The sequence below is a fragment of the Rattus norvegicus genome, chromosome 10 (genome assembly GCF_021556685.1).
Source record: "Rattus norvegicus strain SHRSP/BbbUtx chromosome 10, alternate assembly SHRSP_T2T, whole genome shotgun sequence".
Lineage (NCBI taxonomy): Eukaryota > Metazoa > Chordata > Mammalia > Rodentia > Muridae > Rattus > Rattus norvegicus.
Genome location: NC_141543.1, coordinates 40,996,493 through 41,020,009, shown reverse-complemented (window position 1 = coordinate 41,020,009; position 23,517 = coordinate 40,996,493). Strand labels below are relative to the sequence as shown.

The 23,517-nt window shown below is 49.9% G+C and overlaps 1 protein-coding gene across 1 annotated transcript in view; it reads right to left on the bottom strand.

Annotated features, from left to right (window-relative positions):
• The window catches only part of Adamts2 (ADAM metallopeptidase with thrombospondin type 1 motif, 2), a 215,605-nt gene that overhangs the window by 33,255 nt on the left and 158,833 nt on the right, over nt 1-23,517 (bottom strand). The window contains 1 exon segment of the mRNA NM_001395424.2: nt 13,306-13,389. Within this exon segment, the coding sequence (NP_001382353.1) occupies nt 13,306-13,389 (84 nt within the window).

Sequence of the window (23,517 nt, the reverse complement as noted above, 5' to 3'; positions counted from 1 at the left end):
CAATACAGATGTCGTGCTTCCTCCTGATTATCCTCCGTCTGTAGTTGGTGGAATTGGCAGAAGCAGAGCTGTGGGTATGGAGAACCAACTGTATTTTCTCCCAATCTTTTCAAGGTCTGGCCTATCTCAAGCAGGCACTGAGGCCCCAAGGGGAAGTGTTCTTGTCCTTACTGGGTCTGGGGCATTCTAGGGCTCACAGAGTGCCCTGTCCAAAGGCCAGTCTGTGACAAGACATTAATATTGTATCCGGGGCTAAGGACAGGACTCATGTGCATTTTAGAAAGAGCTGATCCTTGCCAGAGAGAGGGAGGGAGCCAGGAAGGGGAAGTAAGTGTGGTTCACTGCACTGTCAGAGGGCTCAACATCTGCTGGGACACAGGAGATGTCAGGCCCAGAGAGTGCAGACATGGGCAGAGGATGTGTGGGGAGTGCCTCATGGCTTAGCACACGTGTGATCTGCACACAGTGTTGAGGAAAAGCCATCTCGATGAAGATGGTCTTTTTCTTTTTTCTTTTTTAATATTTATTTATTTTATGTAAGTGAGTACACTGTCTCTGTCTTCAGACACACCAGAAGAGGGCAGTCAGATCGCACTACAGATGGTTGTGAGCCACCATGTGGTTGCTGGGAATTGAACTCAGGACCTCTGGAAGAGGAGTCGGTGCTCTTAACCATGGAGCCACCTCTCCAGCCCAAAGGAGATGGTCTTTTTCTGTACGGTTTGCTCACTCAGCGAAATCTTCAGGGAGTGCCTCTTTCCTGATTCCAAGGTACAGAATCCAACACTGAATATATACAATTGGTTGCCTTAAGGTCAAGAGGCAACCTGGGTCCCAAAGCTCAGCTAATAGAACAGAGGCTTAAAGAACTGAAAAGCTGATGGGCCTTAGAAGAACAAAGAACTTTCTGTTTCCTTTGTTTCCGCTTCCTTCCTCTTTCCCTCACCCTCCATACCTTCCACTTGGGACCCACCAGCTGCCCTTCCTGCACATGCCCTTAAAGACTCCTCTCAAGGGTCTTGAGAGATGGATCAGTGCTCAAAGAGTACATACTGCTCTTGCAGAAGAAGACCTGAGCCCCCAATCACCTGTGACTCCAACTCCAGCTCAGAGGACCTTCAGGTCTTTGTGGACATCCCTACTCCCATGCATATAACCACCCTACCCACCTCCACACATGTCCACATAATCTAAACACAGTTTAAAGAACTTTGCTTGAGGCAGAGATTTCTGGGACCTTGGAGAGAGAACTGACTGCAAGCAGGGCAAGGTACCAACCGTCAGAGGCAGTCCAATTGCCACTGGGCCAGCTGTAGGGAACCTGCTAGAGAATCCTCAGTTCCCAGTGGGTGCTGCAAACCAGAGAGCGCTGATCCTGTGTTTTCCTGTATATGCTTACTTATGGTAAACGTCGGCCTGTGCAAGCTCTCTACGGCTTCGTTTGCATCCGGAGCCTGTACTTCAGGCTTTTAATCTTCCCTCAGTTGGCCTGATACCCGAGGCTGCTGGTGATGAGCAGCAGGGTGCACATACGATGTGGATACGCTGGACAGGTGATAATCCAGTGTCCTGGCGCGATGGGGGCAGGGGACACACACACAGCGCTTGATGTCAACAAGTTCCCTCCGAACAGCCTCTGCAACTTAAACGTCGCCAACTTTTGGTTTCTGGAATTTTCCCATTTAATATTTTGAGATCACAAGTTGCAGGCATCCTGAGTGGAGAATAAAACTGAGGGTGAGGAGAAACCTTCCAACTTCTTAAGTCCGAACCTCCGGCAGAAGTTACCAGAGGCTGGAAGGACTGTGTCGTTGGTCTGGGCTGTCCAACTTCCTCTCAGCTCTGGCTCCTGCATGGGTTTTTCTAGGGAATCTTCGTGTGCCTGTTTTCAGCCGAGCCAGAATGGGGATGACTGAGCAGGAGGCCATCCTTATGGTGGTTGGGGTAGTGGCTGATTCTATAGGCTGGCAGTGCAGAAGCCTGGGGTCCAGAGGGCACGTGGTGCTATTCAACAGTTGACCATGGCATCTCCATTCCCCGAGGCTGAGTGGTAGGAGTGGAAGGATCTAGCTCCTGAGGGCTTAAGGGCTCACATCCTGGGACAAGGTTCTTCACAGTGACACTGTTGTTCCCACAACTCTGGTCCCCGTGTGGAGATCCCAAATGGTCCAGGGCCACTGAGCCCGCAGTGTAGGGTTGTGGACACCTGGGCCAATGATCAAGGGCATAGACATCCTTTCCTGGTAGGGGGAAGCTAAGCCTTCTCTCACTACTGAGGAGTTTTGTCTCCAGCACGGAAGCAGAGGGGGCTTCCCAGGAGGCTCACTGAGTGCTCCACAGGGACCTTAAGAAGAGCAGTCATTCTTTTACCGTGGGCTTTGCTACCCAAGTTTCAACATGAGGCCAATTGTCTGACAGGCCATCTCCAGACACACTACTTGTTATAAAGGGTTGAGGCCAGCCCTGTGCTGATCCTGGGGTACACATATTTATCACAAAGGGGGTGAATTAATGAATGAACAAAACCCAAATATACATGCTGGAGAGTCATGCTGGGCCAGGGAGGGAAGAACAAAGCCTAGAGGTTGCAGGAACATTCCCTGGAACTCGTGGGAAAGCATCACCAGCAGGAATGGGTCCAAATCCTGATGGCAACAACCAATTCTTTCATGACCTGCTGGTCCTTTGAGGCCAAGCTTCTGCCTTTGTCTCACTTAAACTTCAAAACTGGCTAAGACATAACCACTGTCATTATCGTAATTCACAGATAAGAAACTTCACCTCATGCCGTTAAAGTCGTTGACTCCAGATCCTGAGGTGAAGGTGGAAGTGGAAGTCATACACAGGGTAGGAGAAAGTTTGGTTGGCCAGGTAGGTCCACTTCTAGACAAGGCAAAGGAAGGGCAGGCTACAGAAATAACCACCAGGTGGCGCTGCTGCTACAAAAATGCAATGCCAAGACTGAGCGAGGTGGGCAGGCTAGGGAACACAGCTCCCACAGGCTGGGCTGCAGATCTGACTTGCAGTTGGGCAATGGTAGCCCTCTAGACACCAGACAGATTCAGGGGTCTCATCCTTAACAAGCCAATTAAGACTTGTGCAAAAAGCTGCTCTCTGACACTTTTGACTGTTTACTGTGGAATGAGCTGAATTATTTATGTTCCTCCCTCCTTCAGTCAAGGAGACAGAAAAATGGGATCTGCTGCTTGGAGGCCAGTCTCCATGCCTGGCAGTAGGAAGGCTCTGCAGTCTGGGCGCCACCATGTGTCTGTGAGCACATAGGCCACACGCCCAATCCCAAGGCCACGGACAGGGAGCTTGGAGCTGGAGGTGAGGGGCTCAGGTCAGTGCTAGTCTTGGACACTTTGACTCCTCTCTGAGCTCCTCTAACCCAGAGTGTTAGGGCCCAATCCGAGCACCCAGTCTAGAACTCAGGGACTTTGACCTGTGACCCTGTGGGCGGGCCATACGACTTGCAATAGTTGGTGTTAACACCCATTTGAGACCCTGTAACAGTGAAAGTGTCTCTAAACACCATCCCGAGTCCGTAAGTGAGGACATAGAGTGGCAGAGCCATCGTTGTCTGGGGGCATTGGACACAGGGGGAAAGTCACAGGGGAGCCAGGGGCTGCTCACGGAAGGTCTGTGCTCTCCAGCCTGATAGAATGACAGCAACTGGCTCATCCTCTAGTGACAAAGTGGCTGTCACGTATGACCTTCAGTAGGTCACTCGCCCCATGGAGCCACATATGGAGATAGTGACAGTGACTATGGGTGTCCCCTTATCATTGGGGATGCCTATCAGTCCCCCAACAGGATGCCTGGGACAGAACTGGGTGAGGCTTTGAGGATACTAGGATGCTTCCTCCCTGGCAACATCACTAAGACATAGTGATTAGAACATACACTGCTCTGACAGTTACGGGAGTGTGCTCTCGTTTTCTTGAGAAATACCTCTGGATCACGGAGGGTGGAATCCCAGAAAGAGGTATAAATAAAGTCAGCTGACTCCCAGAGAAGGGAGCCTGAAGGCTGTACAGCCAAGGTGGGGGGGGGGTTCATTGTCTGAGTCAGCACTCTGTCTGACCTTCATGGCTGCAACTATTGCTGCCAAGCGTGAGGGTTCCTCCTCTGTGATGTTAAGTAAGCCACCCAGGTCCCATAAGTACCATTGGGCTGACATGAACAGTGTCTTCTGGTGGCATGCGAGGTGATGTGGGTGCCTCAGAAGTCATGGTACGGGTGCCTCCTAGACCCTCAAGGGAAGAGCGGGCAGGAAGGGGAGAGCAGGTGGGAAGCCATGCCCATCTGAGAAAGCCAAGCTACTAGAACAGGATTGAATAGGAACTCCTGTCGTGGTCTAAAAATTAGAATTCCTATCTTGGAACCTAATTTCTAGAACAATAGTATTAAGATGTGGGACCCTAAGAGATCATCAGGTCAGGAGGACAAAGGTCCCTGAACTGGAGTGGCTCTCATACAGCTCTGAGGCCTGTCCCATCGGCCACTGGTGAGCATTCAGCTACCTGTGAGGACTCCAGATCTCCTGGCATTCAGACCTTGGACTTCCCGGCCTTCAGAACTATGAGGAATAAACTTCTGTTGTTTATTAAGTATCCAACCTAAGGTGTATTTGTGAGAGCAGATCAAAGGGCCTGAGGCACCCCCCAATGGCAGTGTCCAGCCCTAACACCGCTTCATCTATTCTAGGCCTAAAGCTCTGGGTGAGGAGGGGTGCCAAGGATGACTGGGGACAGGTAATTATGTTTTACCCTACTAGGATGCAAGGGGGCCTATCCCAGGCAAAGGTGTAGACTGAGCTTGGCCCTTGAGGGTCTCTGACTCAAGGCTATCTGAATGAAGCCTCTACCTCCCAGCCTCCTCTGGTCTTTCCACTGTGGGACACATGGCAAGAGCACAGTGGTGTTGGTCCAAGGCTGTAGCCTGTGGAGCCCTTTCCTCACAGCATGTCTCTGCCTTCTAGTAATAGGCCAAGACTGTCTGACCTTTCACCCAAACGCTGACGAATTTCAACAAGCGTCGCAGACCCTGTCTTGAGCTGGCCTTCACAAGATACCTTATGTCCTCAGAATGTCCCCAAGTCTCTCATCTCCATTTCCTTTGATTTCCATCATCCAAGGAAATATTTAAAATGAGAACACTTGAGTAGCTCTGGTTCCTTCTCAAAAAATCAATTGAGAAGCCAGTTGCTATGCAACCCATGAGTGTGGCTGATGCTCTGCTCTCTGGCTGGTGGCATATTGTATAAAATAAGATAATCTCTTTTCTTCTGCTTTTTTTTAATATATAAAAGAAATGGAGAAAAAAATGTTGTTTAGGAAAAACTTGAGATAACTCGGAGGCCTCCCATAAGCGAGAGATAAACAACATGTCACTCATGTAAGGGTTGCCAATTTTAGCCCCCACTGGAGCCTAGTGGGACCTGGAGACAAGGCAGGGAGGGACGGGGAGAAGGGGCCGACACATTTCCAGTGACGACTGGGGATGGATGGTAGGAGCTATAGGTCTGTGCCACTTTCTGCCAAGACCAGGTCATAGCTCCATAAGCCCCAGAGCACACCCTGACTGTGGTAGGCACAGCTTAGGAGTTCCTGGCTACAGCCACCTTGGTTTTGTTGGGCTTAAACTCTCACAGAGGTGAGGTCGCCTTCCTTGTATTAGTCACCGGTCCTGTTGCTGTGACAAACTGCCTGGCAGAGTCAACTTAAAGGAAGAGGGGTTTATTTTGGCTCTCAGTTCAAGGGAAGCCACCATGGCAGGAATGGGAGGCCGCTGGTCACGTGACATCCACAATCAGGAAGCTCTGTTTGCTTTCTCCCTTTTCTTCAGCCCACAACCCAGCCTATGTAATGGTGCCGCACATTCAGGGTAGGTCCTCCAACCACAGTTAACCAGAGACTTGTTTCTACCATGATTCCAAACCCTATCCCGTTGACAATCAAGCTTAACCATCAGAGTCCCATCTGTAAACCCTGTCCCATCCCCACAGTTCCATCTAGCTACCCCCCACCCCAAGCTTTGCTTTCCCTGTTACTGAGTCTTTGTGGGGAGGGGCGGTAGATGCTGAGCTTCTCAGCCCTCAGCTCTCTGTGCACAAGGTCTGCCTTACCTCATTGTGCTGGCTTCATGGTGCTGGCCTCTTATCTGTCACTTGACAAGGAACAGCTGTGAAGCTCTTGTTCCTGTACAGCCCAGAATGCGCTGAGGAGGCCAGGGCTCCTGAGCTCGGAGTACAGCCACTCTGTGGATGCCCCGACACAGAACCTCATCCCCAGAGCTGTGTGAGGTAGAGTCCGTGACCTGTGTCCACGGGTGCCTTCCACACAAGGTAAGTGCAGAAATGAGAAACTCACAGGTAACTGGAGGGAGGGAGATTCTTGGGAAATTTATGGAGTTTAATCATTAAAAAAAGCATGGCTCTGTTTTTTAATATCTTAGGCTCAACCACATTTGCCTTTTCTAATAATTCACCTGCAGAAGTTATTGGTGTGCAATCAAGTAGGGCTAGAGGCTGGATCCTTGTTTTGCCAGGCTCTTTGGACCCTGGCGGCTGCCCTGGAATGGGGCACCCCTGTCCTCTGTCACCTATGGCCCCAGGGGGCACATAGTTCCCTCCACCCCCAGATGCTGCTCCTGGACCTGCAGCCTGAAGCTGTTTGTCCACAACCAAGTGCAATGCCTCTTATCATTTAAGTGCTACACTGTCCCCCAAGGGGTTTATTAAAGGCTTGGTCACCAGTGAACTGCCCTTGAGGGAGTAGAACCTTTTGGAGGAGGAGCCTCATGGGAGGAAGTTTGGTCACTGCGGGGTCATGCCTTGGAAGAGGTGGTTGCCACTCATTCTTTTTTCTCTTTGCCTTTTAGCCTCTTCTCATGTCTGTTCCAGAGGTCACTACCCTTTGCTTACTCCATAGTACCTCCATGCTGTTCTGCCACGAAAGGCCGCAAAGCAACAGGTTGAACAGCCATCAATGAGTCTGCTGCAAACACAGGCTTGGATGCAGTGCTCCCTTCCTTTAAGTTTTCTGCCTCAGGTATTTTAGTCCAGCTACTAAAAGCTAACATACCTCTATGGTTTCCTCCATATTCTAGTTCTGAAAATGTTCATTTCCAGCTCTGACTCCCCTACATGTAGCCCAGCAGCAATCTGTCCTCTCTCTAGTGCCCCTGCCCCTCCTCTCCAGACTGGCACACCAGCACCATGTCCTCCTAACATGATCTCCTTGTCTGCACTTCTATATCCAGGACACCAAGATTCGAAGGCTGGATTGGCTTCCTGTCACAGTCCCGGAGGGTTTCGTTCCAGACACCAGGGCAACAAGTTGTCCCTGCACCATCTTACCACAGGACACACAACTGTTCTAGAATGTTCCTGTTTCTAACAAAACCCAGAACCATTCCATTAAATATCCAGCTATTAACCTGGAAAACCCATCGCTCCTTCCTCAGTCTTTCTGAAAGAAGCAGTGTGGTGGTTTTGTTGTTGTTCGTTTTTGTTTTTGTCTTTAATTTCTCTGTCACGAACAGCATACCCCTTTCTTCCTGTCTGTTCTATGTCTGTCTTGTACTGCCTCAGAGACATTTTTGGATGTCTGTGATTCAGGGGACATTTTTAAAAATGGATGTGTATGTGTGTAAGTTCATTTGCGTCCATGTGCACCATGTACATGCAAGACCCCACAGAAGCCAGATGAGGGGGTCAACTTTACTGGAACTGGGGTTCCAATCAGTTGTGAGTCACCTTGGAGGTGCTAGGAACCAAACCTGGGCCTCTGCAGGAGCAGTAAGCCCTTTTAATTGGTGAGCTGTCTCTCCCGCCTTGGTGCAGGGAACTTTGTTTTCTCAATTAGACCCGCCCTCCTACGGGTGTTGTTGGGTCACAATGTTTGCAAATGAAATTTCAATCCAAGTCAGTTGGCATGTACAATGGTGGTCCCATGAGATGATATCATCTAGTGGCATCATGGCCATCTGTCTTAGCTTGTCAGCACAATGACGAAATTTCCTGTGTCCACATTCCTCAGGGTCTGTGCCCACTAAGTGACGTGGCTGTTTGTCTTTACCACTGAAGTTTTAACCCCATGGACTTTACAATGGATCCTCTTGGATTTTAACAGCAAACGATAATAATTTTGTCTGTTCTTCTCAAATATTAGTTTCTTGTAATTCAAATATAAGAAAAAACCTTTAGAATCAGAGTATGAGAACCACTTATGTGTCAACAAATTCATGTGTCTTGATTGTGTGTGTGTGTGTGTGTGTGTGTGTGTGTGTGTGTGTGTGTGTGTATGTTATATGTTGGGTGCTCCCCTCTTATTTTTGAGTCAGGGTCTCTCCCTGGACCTGGAGCTCCATGGTCTGGCTGTGTTGGCTGTGTTGTCTACAGGGATCCTCTTGTATCTGCTCTCCCAGTTCTGGAGTTATAGACATATCCCTTCACACCCAGATTGTTTTAAAACAAATGCCAGGGATCCAAATTCAGGGACTTGTGTGTGCATGGAAGGACCCACCTGTTGCTAGTTTAATTGCCACTGCCTCCAAGGTGACATTTTCCAAAGCAAGTTGCATGGAAAGAGGTTTGAAGAACAACATGTTCCAATGTGTCCCACAGAGCTTCACCACGCACATCCCAAAGTCCCCGGGACCTGCTGCCATGGGGGAGCACCTGCTTTCCTTTGCTGTAGGAGCACCACCTGGCCGCCTTTTTTTCCTGGGCAAACATCTATTATCATTCAGCTGTACAGAACACCTTCAGGGAAACTCACTACCCCCACCCCGCCACCTTTAAATAAAATGTTGGCTGTCTATTGATCATCTCTCAGGACTGTTTTCAAAGTTTTAAAAACAAGAGACCCTCCCAGCTTCTCTGCACCCACCACCCACCCCTGTTCTGCTCATCTACCTTCATTTCCCCTTGGATCTTTCTCAGCTGTCACCTCACACAGCCCATTCCCCTGTGCAAACACTTCTCATCTTTACCCCTACACCAGGTTTCCCTGTGGGATTTTATGCTTCTGCGCTAATCTATCCTGGCACCTAGGCTGGGGTGGTGTCAAGCACCTGGCACATCTACACTACTTCTGGCGTCAGCTGAACTCGTGAGCTTCTCCCTGAGTCAGCATCTCATCTGCTCTCCCTGTCTTGAGTGTGTTCGTAAGTCTTATGCTACTGTGGTAAAATGCCCAAAACAATGAACTTTATAAGCAGAAAAGGTTCGTTTAGTTCATCGTTTTGGGAGTTTCAAAGTCCAAGAGCCTTGTAGATGCGGCCTCTGATAAGGGTGACACACCCTGGCAGGAACACCTGGCCATGTCTCTACTGGGAGCCGAGACAGACAGGAAGCAGAGTCCCGAATCCCTTTAGTGATCTAAAGAACTGCCCCCATCCTACAGGTTCCGTGTCCTCAGGTACTGTCATCAGAGGACCAACACTGCGGTAGTGAGACTTTGAAGAACAATCAACATGTGAACCACAGCAGGTCAGGATCCTCTACGTGACTGTGTTTCGATACCTGCACCCAGGTACCCACTGAGCTACAACTGCTCTGAATGTGGCCTCCCAGGATGCTCTTTTACCTTCCTTCCTTTCTCCATCACTGTAGCCAGGCTACAGTCTACACATCCTCCCATGAATGACAACACTGTCCTCAGTGTGGGGAAACCTGTTAGAAATGCAGATCAGATCATGTCACCCTAAGAAAGCCAAACTCCATGGCAGAGGGCATACGATGACCAACCTGGCTTTTACTTATTCATTTTTGGGATAGGCTCTAACGTATCCCAGGATGGTCTTGAACTTACCATACAGGCAAAGATGACCTTGAACTCCTGATGCTCCAGCTTCCAACTCACTAGTGTTGAGATTATGGGTATATGCCAACCCTAAACCCATGGATTTGGGTAAATCAGGCAATCACTTTACCAAACAAGCTACAACCTCAGTCCCAGATCTAGATTTTTATTTATGTGTGTGTAAAAGAGTGTATGTACATATGTGTGTGCATGCTTGTGCATATATGTAGCCCAGAAGGACACGGGTATCCTCCTCTCACTCTATCTATTCCTTTAAGGAAAGGTTTTCTCCTCCTCCTCCTCCTCTTCCTCTTCTTCCTTCTCCTTCCTCCTCTTCTTCCTCCTCCTCTTCCTCCTCCTCTTCTTCTTCCTTCTCCTCTTCCTCCTCCTCTTTTCCTCCTCTTCTTCTTCCTCTTCTTCCTCCTCCTCTCCTCCTCCTTCTCCTCCTCCTTCTCTCTCCTTCCTTCTCTCCCTCTACTTCTCTGAACCAGACAAGATTGCCATAAAACCCTAGCACTCTTTCCTGTCTCCATCTCCCTTGAAGCTGGGGTTCAGACATTTGCACAAATACTCAGCTTATTATGTGATTCCCAACTCGTCATGATTGCAAAGTGACCCTAACCCGAACCATCTCTCCAGTGCCACAACCCACATCCGTGTCAGAGCCTGCTCCCTACATCCCGGCTTTCTTTTCTCCACTTTCTACTATTCCCTCCCCGCTTCCAGCACAGAGCTAGAAAGAAGTCTTGCCCACATTCAGGACTAGGAGACAGATGGACATTCTTTAGGCCTAATAGGAACCATGGCTTTCTCAGCACAGTTCAGCAACAAAACACACAGGTTTTAAACTTTGATCTAGTGTGGTAAGGATAAAGCTTTGGGCTGTCGCTTGATACCCAGACCAACCCATGGAAGGCTCTCCTTCCTGTCCGAACAAAACACATATACCATGAAATAGGGGGAGGAATGGAGAACATTACAGAAAACCCCAACCAATCAAAATGCAGTTGTAGATCCCGGTTCCCACTGACACAACTAGAAACCTTTGCACCTAGGGCTCAGGGGACATTGCAGAAGAGGAGGCAGAAAGATTCTAAGAGCCAGAGGATCAGGAAGTCTGCCATGAGTCTGTGTCTCCTACTAATTTCAGAAGCTATGCCATGAAGTCTCACCAACATGGCTGCCTCAACAGGAGCTGTACGAGGTTGCAAATCAATAGAGATGCTAATGTGGACGGTAGGGGCAGGCAATCGGCCTCAACCTATACAAAGAACTATAGTCGGTGAAGGAATATTGAGAGCAGGAAAGATTGCACACCAACTGGTTATCTAATACCAAATGGCCAGCCCTGAAAGCATACGTACAAGTATAATTATTCAGACTGAGCAGGTTATAATCAGGAATATATGTCCATGTGTACACACGCGCCTATAACAATAAGTAATGAAAAAGAGGCCATGAATTTGAAAGAGAGCAAGGAGGGTTACAGAGGAAGATTTGGAGGTAGAAAGGGGAGGAGAGAAATGACATAATTATCATCTCAAAAATAAAGTTAAAAAAAAAGACCAAAAATATATAAATGCATTCAAAAATTAAAGTTTTGAGGGCCCCCCTTTCCAGAGGATCCTGGCTTGTGTTGAGTTGCCAAAACAAAAAACAAAAAACCTAATCAGACTGTTAGAAGTGTCCACAGCAGGGCAGAAAGAATCTTCCCTCAGTTTTCTGGTGGAGCTGATGTCCCCCAGTGCTTCCCCTGCTACCGGGAGAAGTGTGCTGTAGACTTTGTCACACCACAGGGTAACCTGGGAGAGAGGACTTGATCTCAGCCCCTCCCCTCCCCTTAGACCCAAATCCATGAGTGCACAAGTTCCTAATCAAACCAAGTGATCTTCAGTTGTAATGCTAATACTCTTCCCAGTCAGTTTTTTAAAAAAAAGTGTTTTGAAGGGCAGGGCTTGTAGCTCAGGTGGCAGTGCTTGATTAGCATTCGTGAAGCCTTGGGCTCAGTCCCCAGCGCCACATAAAAACAGGGGGGCTGGTGCATACCTGTAACCCAAACACTTGAGACAGGAGGATCAAAAGTGCAAGGTCATCCTTACAAACTACACAGTGAGCTTGAGGCCAGCCTGGGCTACATGAGACCCTGTTTCAAAACCCAAACAAAACCCAAACAAAACCCAAGCTTTTCAAAGTGGACCGGCTGTTTTTAAGGTTCCAAGTACTCTTCTCTGACTGTGGTCACACTGGGGCCGCTTCACCGGAGCACACTGACTGGGGAGGGCTTCAGTTTTTAATCATAGAAAATTCATTGACATGTTCATTAAGACCTAAACACTGGTGTCGTTTCAAAGCACTCTCCAGTCCCACAGAGAGCACACGCATCCCTCCGTACGACAAGGAAACATGACTTCATATCCACTGCCCTCACCCCCGCCCCATCACTACGACCCTCAACATGCAAAGCTTAAAAGAGCTTGGGCACAGAATTAAACACGCCCTCAGTTAGCTTTTTGCCCGTCTCTCTCCTCTGTGCCTAATAGCTTTCTTTGGAACATTTTACGTGAGCGGAAATAAATCGTTCCTGAAATTGCTTCTGTCAGGCACTTTGTCATAGTAACAAGAGTAACTAATCCATCCTCCAGGACTGTGGGGGAGGGGCTCAGCGTTTAGAAGCAAGAGAAAGATGGGGCCAGAGGGGCCTGGTGCTTCAACATTCAAGAGCAAGAGAGAGGGGCCTGGTGGTTCCCTCTGGTGGTCAGAGGGCTGAAAACATGAAGCCAGATGAGAAGAGATTTTTAGACCCGGTCAGAGGTGGATGGCGGATACACAAGTCATGGATTCCCAAGACTGATGTCAGAAACATCGCTATACACAGCAAATAATTTGAGTGTGCTTTTCATAAGAAAACCAGCTGTTTAGAACCTGGATCCCCTGAGCCACCTCGGAGACAGAATTCTGGTCTCAGCTCAACCTCACTTCAGTCTCCTGTGTCTGTCTACACTCTGGGCTGCCATCCACCTGCCCCAGTCCCTCAGGCCCAGTTTCAGTCACCTTGGGGCAGCCTTGCTCCTGAATCTGCCGAGACTCTATAGTGAGGGCGCCATGGACCTGCTCCTTGCCTCCCTCTCTCTTTCCCACACTCAAAGACTACAGCAAGGGTTCCTTGAATCCTCGTGTTCTGGCCACACCCATCCTGTCTGTGCCTCCACCTCTTGGGATCACAGCTCTTTCCGCAGTGGTAAGGAGTCTCAGTGTGGTAAGGTCGGTCGGCCTTGCCACCTTGAGTAACAGAACTTGTATTATAAAAAAAGGGTCATGCATCATGGTAAATGGTATATGGAGCCTGTAGCGGGTTGGGGGTTCACAGCTTCTTGCTTGTTTTAGGACTATAGAGTATCCAGAGAAAGGCAGGGTAGTGTGAAAGGACGAACTATCTCAAAGGAGGCCCCCATTCATTGCAGAGACAGGAGATGTAGAGGACAGGAGGTCTCACCTTCGGGTGACTCAGCAGGATAATCCTCACCAGCACAACGTTGATGTGGGCCCCCAACGACTCGTCATGGTAGATTTCGTTGACCTGAGAGATAGCCAGGGAGATATGTCATCAGGGACCATGAGCCAAACCCGGTCCTGGCTATGCACCTGGCATCTTGTTCCTAAAGCCCCAGTAAGAACCCTGGGACCCCACCTGTCTCTTCTCTCTGCATACCTACCTCCAATTTTCAGTCAATTCTAAGGCTACCTCTTGATTCATCCCTCTCCGGTCCCGGCTGCTACGTCCACCTGCCTGGATTTCCGAAGCACCCCCCCTGAGACATCCCACCTGCTGGCCCACAGAGTCTTCACTCAGAGCTGAACTTGAACCAGAGAATTCACTCGCCACCACCTCTCACCTTCCAGAAGGAATGAGAGCTGTCAGGGCAGAAGCCATTTCTGGTCGTTGCTGCTCAGTGTGAAACGTTACCCGTGCACATTGCTACAATCCACACTCCTTATCCCACAACCTCCACACCCATGTAGTCAACCAACCCCAGACCAAAATTATTTGGAGAAAAGTTGGCAGAAGATATGTAGACATTTTTTCCCTTCCAAATGATACAGTAGCCAGTTACATGGCGCTTGTGCCTTACGAAGCATTATAAGTACCGGAGAGATTACTTGATGCATGTGGGAGAGTGTATGTAGGTTAAACACAAATGCCACACATGCTACCCCAGAGATTTGAATACCTCAGAGGGTCCTGGACTAGAGCTGTGTGGGTGCTGAAGGATGCTGCAGTTGAAGATGTGGGCCATTTGGACCACGACTGGTTCTACTTTCATCCCATTAACGGGAGCAGTTATCACTAGGTCTCTTGTCCCACCTGCCTTGTGCCATGTCATGCCTGTCATGGTCTGCTTTCACATTTTGAGCACTATTTTACTTTTGTGTACTTTTTTTTATATTATTCTGGGCCATGCCTGAATCTGGGTGGTAGTGGCACACACCTTTAATCCCAGCACTTGGGAGGCAGAAGCAGGTGGATCTCTTAAGTCCAAGGTCAGGTCAGCCTGGTCTACACAGTAAGCTCCAGGAGAGTCAGGGACCCCCCCCACACACACACCGGGAGGGGGGATGTTGTTCCCTGTTTGTACCCGACACCCCAGTGTTGGAAAGGGTGCCACTGTAGACCCTGCAAACAGAAGGATCCCTGTGGTTCCCAGCCTAGCTCTGGGTTCAGAGAGAGACCCTATTTCAAGGAAATAGTAAGATCAGGACACCAAGTCTGGCTTCTATAGCACCTGGGCATATATATTCACACACACACACACACACACACACACACACACACACACACACACACACGTTATTCTTAACAGGCATCTGTAGGCCTCCTCAGATGTTCACACCACAAGAGGGTGTGTGTGTGGTGGGGGGATGAACTCCCATGCTCTACAACATGGCCACCACCTTCCATGACACCTTCCAGAAACCTCAGACTCAGAGCTGGTAGACATTTCCTTGCCATGTGGTCACCTCTATCTTGGTCACCTCCATCTTCCCACCTCACACTCAGAACTTGCTGGACAAGCCCTTCACTTCCCACTCCTTCACTAATGGAGCAAACTCTAGCCCCTCTGGCAGTGCAGTCTCAGAGTCACCCCCTCCTGGAAGGGCTCCTCCAAGTCAGGCCTGCTATGGAGAACTGGTACCCCATCCTTCTCAAGCCCCACTGCCACTGAGCTTCCCCCCAGTCTGTACTTCCCCTCCTTGGATGTCCCTCCTCCTAGCCCCACAGCAGAGCAGCGAATGGTCAGCAAACACTGAAGGAAGACAATCTGTGGAGTCACTGAGGGGAGAGGTGCGGACCAACCATGCATGCTGTCCGTATGCAGACAGGGCCTAGAGGCTGCCCATGAGGCCCTTGTTGGAGAGGCAGAAGTAGCTAAGCTACACCAGTCACAACCCACTCCACCCCAATTTCCAGACCTTCTTCTTTGGTAAACTGTAATCGCTCCCTCTCCACAGCAGGAAGATGCCTCGGGAAATCTAACTGGGATGAGGAAAATCAAATCACCCTGGTGATGGATCAGGTGGAGAGGGACACAGGGCTTGGGAGATGCACAGCCCAGTGGCTGCTGCTGTCACCACAGCTGTGGATAAAGACAGCATCGATGAGAGCCCAGAGCCAACAAGCTCACTGGTCCCCAACCAATGCCACCTTCAACCCCAACACACAGGCTCTGCCAGGAACTTCTGCGCAGCCAGGCAGATTTCTGATTACAAGTTGGCTTCTGTTCTCCTGACTTCTCCCCTTTGGGGAAGAGGTGAGGATCAGAGCTGCAGGAGCATGGCTGACATGGAATCATGGCTCTGTGTTGTGCACTGGCCTTGAGTCCCCCTAGCAGCATGGCACAGCCCTGAGGACCATCAACTAAATACCCAAGTACCCACTTCAGCACCTACAGCTTCGAAAGCAGAGTGCAAGGGCTGTGCTACCTTGTCCACCTCCACCTCACCCACTGCCCACCTCGCCATTGCCCACCTCACCTACCACCCATCACCCATGCCCACTGTCTCCTTTGTAACATCAAGAGTACAAGTGCTTCCCATAGAGCTCACAATGGAATGGTGTTTACAAAAACCCAAACTGTATTTTTCATAGTTGGCAAACTGGATTGCCCCACTATTCAGCATGAGGTTTGGGGAGTGGGTGGACCCCCCTAAACCACAGGCACTGCTGCCTCAGCTTTGAGGCCCAAGCTAGATTTTCTAGCTTGTCTGTGCTGAGACAACAGATCTTAAAAACCAGACCTTTTACTTAGAGAAGAAAGGAGCTTTCTGTATTTTTAATTGCTTATCCATAATGAGCAAGGCCGGGTCCTTTGGGCTCACAGACTCCTGCTGAGCATCACAGCTGGGAAGAGTTGAGGCCCTGGAAGTCCTGCTATAGCCATGAAGGATAGGGACAGGGTGAGGGCTGGAGGGTGCGGTGAGGGGTGGTGGTGGTGGTGGAGAGTTGGGTTGGGTTGGGCAAAGGCAACCTTGCAGCTTTAGCCTTTAGGGTCTCCTCTGAGGGTGGGGAGGGGGAGATAATGAGAGCACAGCAGCCCCCATGGCCAAGTAGGAAAAGCAGAGCACATCCGACCCCTCGCTGCCTGTGCTTGTGAGAGGGACAGACTCCCATCCCCAGGGGCTCGGAGGGCTCACACAAAGACTTTATATGCTTGGGCACTGAGTAAGTGACAGTGGGGTCAGCTCCCATCCATGGACAGCAGATGCCAGGGGTCACCTGAGCCCCATGGCACAAGGGCAAGGTTGTTGTCAGTTCACCTGGAGCTGGGACACTGCCTGGAGCGTTTCAGGGGAGCCCAGGGATGCTGACCTGCAGGAGGGAAGGGCAGGCCTGTAGAATGGCTTCCACAGCAAGAGTGAGCTCCAAGCGCAGGTCCTCAGCCTCAAGGGGAGAAACCATGGAACACACGTGTACTGATGCAGTTCCCTAATGTAGGAGCAAGGATTGTGCTGTGGAGACCAACTATGCACCACCTCATTCATAGATGAAATTTTAATCCACCACGGGATAGTTTTTTGAGAATGAACTTCAGAAATAGTCAGGTAGTTGAGGTCAGGGGTTAGAGTCCTTCGAAGGTATTAGGAACCTTGTGGGAAAAGAAAGACACCAAAGAGCACCTTACCCTCCTCTCCCTCCCTCTGGTCCACTCTCCATCTTCCCCCTCATCTCCTGCATGTGAAGACACAGCTAGGAGGTGATCGCATTAGATGGAGGCCTTGATCTTGGAGTTGTCAGTTTCCAGAGCTGCAAGAGACGAACTGTAACTCACACTGGCTCCGTGCTCCATGCTGCTTTCTTATAATTGCCCCAGCAGAGCAGTCAGAGCCTGCTGTGGTTTGCATTGTAAATGTCCCTCAAAGGCTCCTGTACTAGACACCTGGGAAACTGGTAGAACCTTTTGGGTTGGGGTGAGATGGGGTGTGTAGTTTAAGAGAAAAAAGTTAGGCCATCAGGAACATGCCCCTGAAGAGATTAGGACCTGGGTCAGTTTGTCTGTCTCTATGTCTGTCTTTCTCAGTTGCTTCCTTCTAGTCACTATGATATGAACAGCTCTGTCATATGAACATCAGGATGTCCTGCAAGCCTCCAGTGGAAAGGCCAAGGGACCATGCTCTGAAACTTCTGGACCCATGAGCCCAAAGAAACCTTTCCTGTTTCTAAGTTGAAAACCTCAGGTGTTTTGTCACAGCAAGGAAAAGCTGACTAACGAAGGGCTTACCCTTCTTCCAAGGGTTTTTAAACAGGAAGACACGAGCCTGCTTCTCAAGAGCTAGGTGACGCGTGGTCTTCCTTCCTAGGTCTGGAAGCTTGGGAACAAGTAACATTAGCTGGAAGAAGATAAACAGAAAGAAAGCCATGCTTCCCCCGTGTTTAGATCTTAGTGTGTCAGTGCACGCAGCTGAGTGACAGGCCCTTCTTAGCTCCTCAATGGGACATCTCAACGTGAGTCAGCCACACTGTGGGCTGTCACCCAGGAACTTTGGCCTGGCTGCTCCCTCTCCACAGGTCTGAGGCAGGTACCCAGGAGTCCAGCAGAGAATGGTTGGTCTTCCTGAGTGTCAGAAGAACGGGCATGGGGCTGCCTTCCTGAATGGAGGTAGAACGTGACCCTCCCAAGCCTCAGTGCTTGCTTAGAAGCTGCCAAGCCTGCTCCACACTTGGGACAGCGGTAAGAGATTGGAAGGAAATATGGGAATGTCCCTCACTTTGCTTGTCACTGACCAAACACCTGAAGGGGCCAACTTGGCTGGAGCTCCCAGGACTCCCTTCTCCAGTTTTAACACTGCCCTTCAGTGGTACCGGTGTAACTTCATCCTTCCTGTGTCTAAAACCCTCAGTGGCTCCCCCCGTGGCCCTCAGAGGCAGGCACCACCTGGGACTTCATGATGGCCCTGCCTACCTTCTCCAGCTCTATTTGAGCTGCTCTCTTCAACAGACTTCTGGCTCCAGATAGCTTGCTCAGTCTGCCTTCTTCCAAAGGCACTCTGTCATTGCGCAGGCGTGCGCACGTACATGCATGCACACAGCCTGGGGAAAGGTGCATACTTGGAATTCTTACAGTCCCTCTCCAGTCCTGAATTCCTTAGATATCTTAAGAGAATTTGAAGAATAAAAAGGCTGGGGTAGGGGAGCACACAATGATACCTGTTTCAAAGGAGGCTGGTATTGACTCCCTTGCTTAAACTCCTCCTACCTCCAGGCCTTTCCACCGTACTGGAGGGACTCTGAAGCTCTTTACATGATGTCAAGGTCAGGAAGATGGAACCCTACTGCTGCCTCTTCTAAGCTCCTCCTTGCACAGGGGCCCAGCCCCACCTCAGGCCTTTGCACTAACTTTACCTTCCCTAGCACAACTGTGCAGAGAACTACACAGTGATTCTAGCCCTTAGTAAGTGTTAAGTAGAGTTGAGGATGGGTGGGTGGATGGATAGATGGACAGATGGATGGACAGACAGATGGATGGATGGAAAGGACCACTTTGGAGGATGTGGAACAGCAGGCTGCCTAGCCTCCCCCACTGCAGCCATCCCTCCTTTGGCATCCTGACCCAGGGCCTGTGTGGTAGGAGAAGCAGCAGACTTTCACCCAGATCTCATGGGGGAGGGGAAGTCCTGAGGACAGCGTCCTTGAGCCCTGTCTTTAAGAAATTGATCTTGGAGCCTTTTAGCCCTGTGGGGAAAAAGGCTCAAAGCTCCAGCACTTCTGTGTGCTGGAGGCAGGAGCTGGCATTTTGGGGGAAATGCTTTGTGCTGTGCTTTTTGTTTATGCAAAGAGGCAGCCAAGTTTCTGCTCTGGAATAGACTGGGAAGGACCTGGTTCTGCATGACAATGTCAAAGTTTGCCTGGTTGGTGGCAAAGTATCCCCGAAATGACAGTGGGCCCTGGAGGTTGGCCTGAGGTGGGGCAGAAGGAGAGTTGGGTACAAAATGAGGGTACCTGACCACAAAAGGGGGCTCCTTATGAGGGAGGCCTGTTGGCCCTGCTGCTTGGTTGACAGGCTTTGGGCAGACCTGCTGCTGGGATCCCCATGCCTCTGCTGAGCTACGTTGGGGGCAGTGAGCAATGTTTAATGCTCACCTTGGAAAACCTAGAGAGCAAAGTAATCTCAGGGAGTCCCTAAAGGGTGGGGGAGGGCACAGCTCCCAGTGACTGCTATGCAAACTCCTGAGGTAAATAGAGAAGAGGCCAGGTTTGGGCTGCCAAGGTAGAGGCTGGGGATAGTGGGAACACACTGGAATTTTGGGGAGACCAGACAGTGTACCCCATTAGCATTTGGAGGACTCAAGTCTGAGCAATCAGAAGCTGGGGGAGGGGAGATGGATACAACACACCCCACTGGAAGCTAGGGGAGCAGTCTGTTGACCTCAGAGGAGGAATATTTGTATTTATCTTCTGGAGCATAAATGGGCGTGTCAAGTGGGCGGGGTGGGACTTAGGCAAGCCATGATGTATAAGGTAAGCCCCTCCTTTAACCTGAACATGGTGACCAAGATAGACCCCCTGCCCCAGATTCCCACCTCCTCTCCTGTGGAACTCCATACCCTCCAGGGTCAGGGGATAACTCATTAGGCAAGGGGTCTGGGGTGAGGCCCAAGCTACCTCACCCCTAGGTAGGGTGTCAATGCCTAGAACCTAGTGCACACTCCACGAATATGCTCTACTGAAGGTAGCAGTAGGGTAGTGCACTGAACAAAACCGTGGTTGCCATAGAAACTCTCCCATGTTGTTAATAACCAAAGGAAACTGCCCAACCCTTGCTCTGGATTTCGGGGTGAGCAGAGGGTGGGTCTGGATCCTTAGTCCCAGCTGCACTGGTCTCTGGAGGGACTGCCTACTGCAGTCCTGCTGTGCGACACCAATGGCTTTCTCACCCTACTTGGATCTCAGTGTCCTCAGGCATGGAGGTGTAATTGTCCTCGAGGCTCATGTTTGTTATGAAGGCTGATGCAAAAGTGTTTTCAAAGTGTCTAGAAAAATCCTCAGTGTACAGTACTATGTTAGCGGAGCTATCCAGGACAAGAGGGTCAGGTAATAGGAGCTGTTGCTTCGTGTCCCAGATTTCAGTCCCTCTTGGCTTGAGCCTTAGAGGTGAATGCAGCTTTGAACCCTGCCTTCCATTTTCCTGGTAACACTCAAAAGGTAAACACCCACTTTGCCGTTCCTTAAGTCCTGGTCAGAACACTGAGACATGGCATTCTGATCTGTTCCAAAGAGTGGAACATTCAGCACTACTGTTTCCTGACCTAAGGGTTAATCCAATGGGATCTGTCAATCACCTCCTTTTTTTTTTTTTTTTTTTTTTTTTTTTTTTTGGTTCTTTTTTTCGGAGCTGGGGACCGAACCCAGGGCCTTGCGCTTCCTAGGTAAGCGCTCTACCACTGAGCTAAATCCCCAGCCCCTGTCAATCACCTCCTTAAGAGACCACCCCTGAGCCAGGCCAATTCAAGCTAAAGAGATGGGAGGGGTAATTATCCCTTTAATTAAAAGATACACCTGTCCTTGCAGGTACCCCTTCCTCACTTGCTGAGAGACAGTCCTGGAGCCATGCTAACTTTGTCTTATTCACAGGCCTAACTTGGAAGAACACAGCTTTTCCTTTCTCTTTTCTCCTAGCTCTTTCCTGTCCAAAGCCTAAGTGTATTCTCGCTGGCACCAACACTAAACTCCATTGCTACCCTCTGTCCCGCCGTGTGGCTGTCTATTGCCACATACCTGCTTGCTGACCTCCCTTGCTAAACACACCAGCCTAATGCCAAGGTCATGGCCTTCTTTCTTCCTCTTCTTCTTGTCCCTCTTCCCAGTGCTGTCAAGAGTTACAGCTTGCTTGTCTGTTGTTTTGTCCCAAGCTCATAAAACTATCCTTGAAAGCCAGGTGGTGGTGCATGCCTTTAATTGGAGCACTTGGGAGGCAGAGGCAGGTGGATCTCTGTGAGTTTGAAGCCAGCATGGTCTACAGAGCTAGTTCCAGGACAGCCAGAGTTACATAGAGCTCAAAAAGCAAAAACGACAAACAAACAAACAAACAAACAAACAAACAAACAAAAACTATCCTTGAGCCTCCACTGAATCTTTCATTAACAAGCCTAAGAACCTAAAAAAAGGGACCCTAATTTCCCTGGTAACACCAGGAAGGGTGTCTGCATTTGCTTAAGATGTTTCTCCACAACCAAGAGACATCTTGAGCGTGATTAGGGTCTGGAGTTGGGGCCTGATCTCTGGGGTCAGAGCCATCCACACATCCTTCTAAGCCTGTTCCTCCATGGGTTGACCTGTCAAATATCAGACATAATGCTGCCAGACAGGGAAGTGTGGCCGCTGCTGAGGCCACAGGACACAGAAGGACATAGCAGGGGACCTGGGGCCTTCAGAGGCCTCTCAACTACTCTCAGCCCAAGGAAGGTAGAGATGTTGGGGATTTTGACTCCTGCTGGCAGTGAACTCAGGACTTCAAGTCTCTGGAGTATTATGTTGGAATGGCTGATTGAGGCACACAGACTGGGGGTTCAGTGTGGTGTTCCGTTTCACGGTGCAGTCTCATTCCCTCAGGACCAAGACCTTGAACTACCCCCTGGTCAGACCACTAGTATCCCCCTTCCCATACTCCTTCCTGTCTTGGAGCCTGCACGCTACAACTGTCCCCAATGACTTGAGCTCTGCCACTGAGCTCCATTTGGGTACTATTGTGTTATTCGAAAACAGGGTATATTTCATTCCTCAGTAAACCAGATTCTCCGTCTGCCTGATCAGATTGTGACTGAAAGAGAGATTAGGAAACCAACGCCATGAGCCAAGGAACCGATGGCCTTGAGGTAGTTTCTGCTCAGGAGCAGAAAACACTGTAGTAGGTGAAGGAGATGGGGGAGGGGGACGTTGAGAAGTGGAAAGTGAGACCAGCGCTGGAGGTGCCCTGCTCTGCTCAGCACCCACTCCACCCTTAGCAGCAGAGATGGACAGATCCAGAGGCCTCTGGGCTCTGCTTCCCACACTGATGGGACCACAGCATAGAGTCTGTGAAGGTTAGACACAGGGCCTAGCCTATGTTTGGGTGAAACAGTGAGATCTAAGGCACCATGGTTGTCCCAGGCTTAGAGATGTGTATGTGTCACCCAGAAGTTCCTACCTGGGAGGTTTGGGGGAGGTGGGAGTAGCCTGGCACTGACCTTGGAGAGGCTATGAAAATGGAGTTATTTTTATTTTATTTTCTCTTATTGTACTATTTTTATTAGCATTCTAGCTGGCCTGTATAAAAAACACACAACCAGGTACTTTATCAAGCCGTAAGCTTGTTTCCCAGCTGTGATGTCCCCTGTTCCTTGCTGTTTCTTGTAGCCACGTGCTCGTGGCTCACCTCCTCTCATGGCGGCCTCCTCCTCTCTTCTTCTCTTCTTTCTCTACCTGGAACCCACTCACTTTGTCCTCAAGTCCTCCCTTTCCCCCTCCACTGCCCAGTCACAGGCTCTAGCCTTTTATTGACCAGTTAAATTGGGAATCAGGAACTCAAGGTCATCCTCAGCTACTTAGCAAGTTCAAGACCAGTCTAGGATACTTAAGGCCTCATCTCAGAAATGTAAAAGAAAGAATTATAAAACACATTGAGCAAATACCTACTATGCACCAACTCTTTATTGGGGGCTGAATGTGCAAAATCAGGTAGATGAAGTTCCCTGAGAATCCCTAGTTCTAAGACACATCACCCAGAGGAGAAGGGCCTCAGGGATGTCTGACTACAATTTGGTACAGGGTCAGGGGACACACCATGGAGAGATTTGGACACAGTGACAGCTCACATCTGCCCAGACTGGAGCCCGGCAACTGAGACTGTCATCTCTGCTGTCTGGCTCAGCTGTCACCTCCTCGCTGGAGCCTGCACAAGACAAGCTCAACAGCCGCTTCAAGCTGTCACCAGGGAGTGATGGTGCTTGGCCCTCCGTGTCCATCTACAGGGACTCTGACTCCTGCTTTGACAACTGTCAGTTCCCCATGGGAACCAAGGACAGGCAGCTTCTGGGCTCCCTCATCAGCTGTCAGGAGGCATCAGAGGAGGGAGGGAGATGGGAGATGGGGAGTGGCTGTCGGCATGCATAGAGAACGACAGAAAAGAGGCAGAAGCAGAGGGGAGGACATCCCATGATGCTCCCATCCCAGTGT